The sequence below is a fragment of the Prionailurus viverrinus genome, chromosome D1 (assembly GCF_022837055.1).
Source record: "Prionailurus viverrinus isolate Anna chromosome D1, UM_Priviv_1.0, whole genome shotgun sequence".
NCBI classification, from domain to species: Eukaryota; Metazoa; Chordata; class Mammalia; order Carnivora; family Felidae; genus Prionailurus; species Prionailurus viverrinus.
The window spans coordinates 16505406-16513299 of record NC_062570.1 but is presented as its reverse complement, the minus strand read 5'-3'; the positions used below and the strand labels follow the sequence as shown (position 1 = coordinate 16513299).

Below are 7894 nucleotides of genomic sequence, written 5' to 3'. Positions count from 1 at the left end.
CTACTTGGAAAGGCAGTGAGGAAACAAGGCCTCACGCTTTAATATTTTATTAAGGAACAGGGGCACCTGGGTGGCTCAGTTCGTTAAGCGACCGTCTCTTGGTTTGGGCTCAGATCATGATCTCACTGGTTCCTGAGATCCAGCCCCCACATCCCTGCTCTGCGCTGACCGAGCTGAGCCTGCTTGGGATGCTCTCTCTCTCTCTGTGTCCCTCTCTTTGTCCCTCCCCCAATTGTGCCACTCCCTCTCTCTCAAAATAAATAAATAAACATAAAAAAAAAAAAAAAAGGAACAACTTAGCCATCCTCTCTCTAGGACGGGCACAAGATGCAGGGTTATTCCCTTGTATGAGTGGATGTTTTAAAATCTGGGTGGGAGATGACATTCTAAATTTAAATTTATAACAAAAAAGTTTTAAGGGGAACTTTCTTCGTGATCTCAGGAATAGGCTCTTTACACTTCTGTACTACCTTTCCATTGGCTGTGTGAAAATAAACAAAGACGACCAAAGGAGAACAGGCTATTTATTCACTGCTTGCTAAGCGAGGGAGCCGGCCACCTTCACTTAGCTTGGTACTCAACGGCAGGCAGGGAAAACGGGGAGGCTTGAGGTGTGCTCTGATTGGAGGTTGTTGGCCTGAGAAGCCGGAGGCAGGCTAACCGGAAGAGGCGCTGTTCTGTGATTGGTTTGGGGAACATATTTGGCTTTCTCTGATTGGCCCCGGGTTGGAAGCAGGGGCAAAAACCGGGGAAGCTGGCAGGCAGTGACCAAGCGCTGCTCGTTCTGGGCCCGTCACTGCAGAGGCTGTGGTCTGGCTTCCCAAGCCGGTTGCTGCAGAGGTGGAGGGTCGGAGTTCTGTTGTCGCACACGGTCTGGCCACTGTCCTGTACTGTCTCTCGGCTGGGGGAGACCCAGGTTTTTCTCTTCTCTTGACCTAGGAAGCTTCCCAGCTTCAAATTTTTGTTTTAGCTGGGACAAAATAGCGCTCCCGACGCATCAGGACACGACAAGTATTTATGGGCACAAATCCTGGAATAGCATCCTAGGGAGAGTCAGGCCTGGGGAAGAATCGCCCTCCGCCTTCTGGTTCCTACTTCCACCAGAAGTGACTCCTCAGCAGCTCTCCCTTCCCCTCGGGACAGGCCGGCTCCCCCCCCGCCGCGTCTCCCGGCCTGGCCTCCCGGGGCCAGGCAGGTCGCAGCCCCGGGCCCCCGCGCGCCCCCATCCCGCGTGCCCCTTCCGGTCCCCACTCCCGGGCGCGCGCCGACACCTCCGGGCCACCAGTTCCGCGCGTTCCTGGATGGAGGCGCGCCCGGAGGGGCTCGGACGCGACACCGCGGTCCTGCAGCAGCCTCCGCGGCCCGCGGGGGACGTCAGGTCAGCTCTCCTGTCCCCCAGCCGCGGCCCGGACGGCTCGTTCTCGGAACGAGTCCTTGCTCAGGAACAAGCAGCTCCTCCTCTGGTCACAACCCCCGATTTCCACTGCCAAGGGGCGAAGACAGGGTGGACTCTTCCCGGCCACCGTGTCCCCCTCGTTTCTCCTCAGCTGTGGAAAAAGCCAGCCCCGCTTCCCGCTCAGAAAGGAACCCGTATTGCCCCCTCGAGTCTCCGTCCTCGGGGCCCCCATCTGTGTGAGAGCACGGCCGTCCATTTTCTCCTCCGGCCGCGAAGCCGGGAGGCCGTGACTCCGAGGCTGGCGCGGCGGTGGCGGAGCTCTCGCCATCTTGTCTGTAGGAGGAGCCGCGGCCGCGGCCGCCGCCATGCGGACAGGCAGGGGGAGGGGGAGGCGAGGGGGAGGGGGCGGCGGGCGGGCGGGGGAGGGGCAGAGCAGCCGAGTTAGCTCAGCCCGGGCGGCGACTCTGGCGGCGCCATGAGAGCGGGCAGCGGCGGAGGTAGGGCTGGGCGGCCGGAGAGCCGGCGGGCGCGGGCGGCCCTGCGGAGCGGCCCCCGGAGCGGGGCGGGGGCGGGGGCGGGGGCGGGAGGAGGAGGAGGCAGCGGCGAGGGGCCGAGTGGGGGCGGGCGGAGGTTTCCGAGGAGGAAGGAGCCGCCGCCATTTTGGGAGCTTCGAGTCAACAATAAAGGACCGAGGGTGCCGAGCGGGAGTGGCCTCGGTGGTAGGACTCGGGCCCGAGCCGCGGGGAGTGGGGTGAGGTGGTGGGGTCGAGGTCAGCGGTGCGGTCGGGGCCGCGAGAAGCCCCTCGGCTGGCGTGGGGGGCGCTCTGAGGCGGAGGCCTGAGGCCTGGCCGGGCCCCGGGGAGGAAGGCGGGCGGCGGACGGCTGCCGTGCGGGGTGGGGGCGCCTGAGAGGAGTCGAATATGGGAATGTCGTGCGCGGCGGGGTCCGGAGAGGGAGCGGGCGGAGTACGCGGAGGAGCTTTATGGAAGTCGAGGGGATGTGGGACCCCAGGGGCGGCAAGGACTTAGGGGGATGGTGGAGGTTATAGGGTACGAGGCGGCCCTATAGGGGGCGGCAGGGATATGCAGTGTCGGAGGGCTCGCTTTGGAAGAGGACCCGCTGCTGTTTGGTTGGAATAAGGCCTCGTAGGTCGGTAACAAGAGACCGATTGTGGAGCCCCCGAGTCGTGGAGGAAAAGAGGGGCTTTCTGACTTTAAGGGTTTCTCTTTGGGGCCTTACAGGGGGAATCCCTATTGTTTTCTGTCCGCGGAGTTGGTTTCCTGCTCTTGTGGCGCAGATGCGATTTCAGGGCCCCAACCCCTTTGTGTTGATGGTCACAGGGGGCTCACTTGAAGTGTGTGAGGATTTGGGGGCGGGGGGAGGCGTACGGGGGGAGCGAGAAATTATTGCCCCACTATTACGGGGCTCAAATCACTGGCTTGTTTCTTTCCCTTAGCGCTCGCCCCCTTTTCTCTTCCACGGTCCCCTCTTCCCATCAGAATAAAACAGTCACTCCAACTTGCAGACCAAGCTTAGAGAAACTGCGCCGCATTTGCAAACAAAAGCTCTTGTCTGAGATGACGATACTGTTTTGGGTGTGAAACTGTCAATTGCTAACTACAATCTGGGAAGCGCTGTAATTAACTCGGCAAGGGGCTCCTCCCAGCTAGTCTACGTTCCGTTCGTATTTTTGAAAATGTAGAATGTAACTTGCAAGGCTAAATTGGGAAGGGGTAGGAGGATTATTTCCTTCTCTGAGACATAAAGCTGCAGTGCAGGTTTTGGTTCAAGTAAGAAGGGAGTACTAGTTACATTTTGGATCTAGGGAGATAGGAGGTCTTACGTGCTGGAGGGACAATAATGATATCTTTTAATCTTTAGAGGCTGCCCTCTTCATCCTCTTAACTGCTTCGCAAGCGAACAAGTCTTGTGTGAACTCGGTGATATTGTTGATCATAATATAAACCTGTCAATACAGGAAACTGTTTAATGCCTTGAAATGCTATTAACCACGGTCTGCATAAGGGATCAGATTCTAAGAGACTTAGAATAGACAGCTTTGTATATGTAATAATCAGGATTTGCTTGTCAGCAATTTTATTTACAATTTTTAAAAAAGACATAACCAGTTGTCTTTTAGAAAAGTTCTGTTGTTTTTGAATCCTTGGTGTTTGGCCAGAAAATCAACACCAATCAATAAGCTGGTGTATTTTTGGTAAGAAATATGAAGGAGTTTAAAAAGAACCCAAGAGAGTAGTCCTTTATTTTCTGGCCTTTGTAAATTGTTTTATTTACTACATTGTAAAATAAGAGTTCGATTTGGGAAATAATTAAAAATGGCAGTTTGGCCAGTTCTTTTTTAAAACAACTATTAATTAGTACTCTGGATTTCTTGGAAAGTTTGGTTAAAGTTACTAGTGTATATTAGTTTTTACCACATTTTTTTTCAACAGGCAATTTCCTTTTTGTGTTTTTATAGATAAGTATATTTAATAACAAAGGAAATATTTCAAGTTAGGATATACTTTTTGAAAAGTGTTATTGGCAATGTATGTGGCTAATAGTTTTTTAGTATTCAAATTTTATTAAGCTGGCTAAAGATTTTCTTGGCTCTTTCTCAAGCAAAAGATTGTGACATACAGACGTGTATCTCTTGACTACTTCAGCTATAGTTTTAAAGGGCAAAACCCAAGAGAAAAAAGAAAATTTATTTTTCTTCATGAAGTTCAACTTCTATGGTTGAAATTCATAAAGGCACAAATGTGGGGTTTTCTTCCTGAAAGCATAACGTTAAGTCAAAAGCTCAATTTCAAGAATTCTCAGTTGCTGTCAGAAGTAGGGGAAAAATAATACATTGTCTTGCCTTGTTCTAAGATGTGTATTGTAAATTTTACTAATTTTACAATTAGCAAAATTGTGTGATACTTCTTTGAGTTGTAATGCAATTAAGTGTAATGAATCATTGACTTTCAGAGGTGTCAGGGACTTTTAAAGAATTCATGAGGGAGGAAACTGAAGGGAAGATATTATCGTTTGACAACTAATGCTAATTTAATCACAATGTCTTTTTACCTAATCATCTTTGGGTTGCCTTGAACTGACAATTTAAGATGTTTGAGATTGGTCTCATTTGGCCTGGTTTTTGAGGCAGTTAATCTTTGTGTGTCTCTCGTAGCATGGTTAGTTTTGGTCTAAGTAGATCTATATTTTTAATTCTTTAATAGAGTGATTTCCTCTAAAGGGGTTGTTTAAAAGGGAAAGTTTCTAACTTTCCTGTGTTTGCTAATTAAACTTTCTCTTTGTTTCAGATTGAAGTGAGTGAATTCAGATACATAACTCAACCTTGTTAGAGGGCTTTTTAAAAAATAAAAAGTTGATTCGGTGCATGAGAGCAAGTTACTGCTGCTTACCGTTCAGAGACTTACAGGTGCTTGCCTGCATTGCAATAAAGGACTCATACATTGAGCAAGACTTATATTTATCTCTTCGTTTTGGAGAGCCTAATAAACTGTTATTACAGTTTCTCTACTGACTTTCAAAAGTTTTGAAGTTTGAAAGAGACACCTTTACAATTAATACAGCATGAGCACGGCCAGAACAGAGAACCCTGTTATAATGGGTCTTTCCAGTCAAAATGGTCAGCTGAGGGGCCCTGTGAAGCCCAGTGGTGGCCCCGGAGGAGGGGGCACACAGACACAGCAACAGATGAACCAGCTGAAAAATACCAACACAATCAATAATGGCACTCAGCAGCAAGCACAGAGTATGACCACCACTATTAAGTAAGTGTTAGAATAAATCAACACACTTGGGAGACCAAGGAGATTTCTTTTTGTTACTTTGTTGACTACTTTATACCTTATTTAACCATTTTGATTGCAAATAGAGGACAGATGGCTTTGTATTATGGGCAGTGGGTATTTGCAATGGAATAATGTATTTTTGTCGTAATTAATACAGGCTTGTTAAATAACAGACACAGATGATATATATTAATTTTGTATACATTACTTTTTGAAACATTTCTGGCTTTCATAATTAGCTCAGATTCATCTTGTTTTTGCCAGTATGGCTTTTTCCCTAGTGTTGTAACTGTACCTTACCCTAGATGAAGTGGCAGTTAGAGCCAATTTCAAGTTTTAAATTTAAAGACTTACCCAGCCTTTTGAGTCATACTTACTGAGAGGAAATTTATCCATAACTTTTTTTTTAAGATAATGTTACTTTATTTTTTTTTTAAGGTTATGTTACCTGTAGTTTAGTTTTGTTTTATAAGCTTTCTCGTTTTACACATATACAGTATTACAAGCTGTTATGTATCATAGGGAACTCAAGATTTTGAACTAATGGAAATGTACATCTCTGAATAGTCCCAATTCCCTTTGTTGACTCTTAAAAACTTAGGAGCCTCATCTTACCACAGAATAATTTTTTCTTTTAAATCTGCTATTTGTCTGGGGCGCCTGGGTGGCGCAGTCGGTTAAGCGTCCGACTTCAGCCAGGTCATAATCTCGTGGTCCGTGAGTTCGAGCCCCGCGTCAGGCTCTAGGCTGATGGCTCAGAGCCTGGAGCCTGTTTCTGATTCTGTGTCTCCCTCTCTCTCTGCCCCTCCCCCGTTCATGCTCTGTCTCTCTCTGTCCCAAAAATAAATAAACGTTGAAAAAAAAAAATAAAAAAAAAAATAAATCTGCTATTTGTCATCTAAGTGTACACTTTAAATTATTTGAATGATAACTATCACTCTAGAGATTCAGTTAATAGACTAGAGACTCAGTTCGACTCTTGACCCCACTTCATGTTTGGCTTTATTAAGATTCTAGTCGTAGAGATTGATTTACTCTTGAAATCTTCATATGATGAAACTGCTTCACTGAACTAAAGTGTATGTATTACTACAACCTAGATCTTCTCCATACCTAGGAAGCACTTCTAAAGAAAAGTAGCCCTTGAATATCATAGAGGTGGTTACTGGTATGTGATTTGCTAGTGACCTGTAGAAATTAACTTCCAATGGAATTGATTTGGTCATTGAGAGAATTGGCATCAATACATGGTTGTTATTTCTTGTGCATATTTTATGATTTTTAAGGTGAATGCTTTAGTATAGAAATCAAAAATATTTTCTAAATTGTAGTTTCTCTTGACAAAATATGAATAGGTTAGCAAAATTTAGGACATCTTTAAAAAAATTTTTTTTAATGTTTATTTTTGAGAGAGAGGGAGACAGAGCATGAGTTGTGGAGGAGCAGAGAGGGAGACACAGCATCTGAAGCAGGTTCCAGATTCTGAGCTGTCAGCACAGAGCCCGACGTGGGGCTCGAACTCACAAACTTTCGTGACCTGAGCTGAAGTCAGGCGCTTAACCAGCTGAGCCACCCAGGAGCTCCTAGGCTATTTTTAAACATAAAGCTGTGTTATTTCATTATTTTCTACTTAAATTCTGGCTTGAGACAACAGTAGATTTTGCTTTCTCTCTTTTGCTCATCTTGGGATTAATGGTTTCTTTTTAATTCTGGGTTCTTTTTTTTTTTTTAATTTTTTTTTTTAATGTTTATTTTTAAGAGAGAGAGAGCCGGGGGAGGGGCAGAGAGAGAGGGAGACACAGAATCCGAAACAGGCCCCAGGCTCTGAACTGTCAGCGCAGAGCCTGACGCGGAGCTCCAACTCAAGGACCACAAGTTCATGACCTGACCTGAAGTAGAAAGCTTAACCGACTGAGCCACCCAGGCGCCCCTAACGTTTGTTTTTGAGAGTGAGTAAGCAGGAGAGGGGCAGAGAGGAAGGGAGACAGAGGATCTAGAGGATCTGAAGCAGGCTCCCGTGACAATAGAGAGCCCAGTATGGGGCTCAAACTCAAGAACTATGAGATCATGACCTGAGCCGAAGTTGGATGCTTAACCAACTAGCCACCCAGGTGCCCCTAATTCTTTAGGTTCCTTAAATCTCAGTTTGTCCTCTTCCTGTGAAGCTTTCTAGATCCCATCACTGTCTTCAGAAATCTTCTAATACTTATCTTTATCACTTATTTTCTCTTTGTAAATGGTTTGGGTTTTTTCTCTCCTAAGATTATAAGTTCCATGTGGTAAGATTTTCCATTGTATTTCTGCATTTTTATTCACTTTATATTGAATTTGACAGCGGCAAGTTAGCCTACTAGGATGTACAACTAAATTTTTTGTTCAAAAACCTTGGTGTGTTTTGTAGGCAGAGGTGAAAGACTTTGGTACCCTTGGAATTAGTAGCAAATAGTTACCCGTGTTACAGTATCTTAAATTACATGGGACCTAGCTTTAAGGAAAATGGCTCATCTTTCTAAATCAAGACTCTTGAGATGTTTTGAGGGCTCTGATTATATAAGAATTGCTGTAATGAAATCAGTGAAAACTTTTGTTTATTTTATAAAGATGACACAGTGGAAAGCATTGTCTGCTTTATTGACATTTTTTTTCCCTATTAGATGCTTTGGGTGTAATTTGAAGTTTTCACCTGAGCAAAAGG

General features: G+C 46.1%; 1 protein-coding gene across 5 annotated transcripts in view; it reads left to right on the top strand.

Annotated features, from left to right (window-relative positions):
• Positions 1-1296: 1296 nt before the first annotated feature.
• Positions 1297-7894, top strand: part of DDX6 (DEAD-box helicase 6) — a 36169-nt gene continuing 29571 nt past the window's right edge. The window contains exons 1-2 of one of the 5 annotated variants that reach the window (XM_047877841.1): positions 1297-1378; positions 4705-5178. In XM_047877841.1, coding sequence (XP_047733797.1) covers positions 4979-5178 — 200 coding nt within the window. In that variant the 5' untranslated portion in view covers positions 1297-1378; positions 4705-4978. Of the gene's footprint in view, positions 1379-1826; positions 1894-1983; positions 2148-4704; positions 5179-7894 lie in introns of those variants that run through there. The other 4 variants (XM_047877842.1, XM_047877844.1, XM_047877843.1 and 1 more) reach the window with 4 other exon arrangements.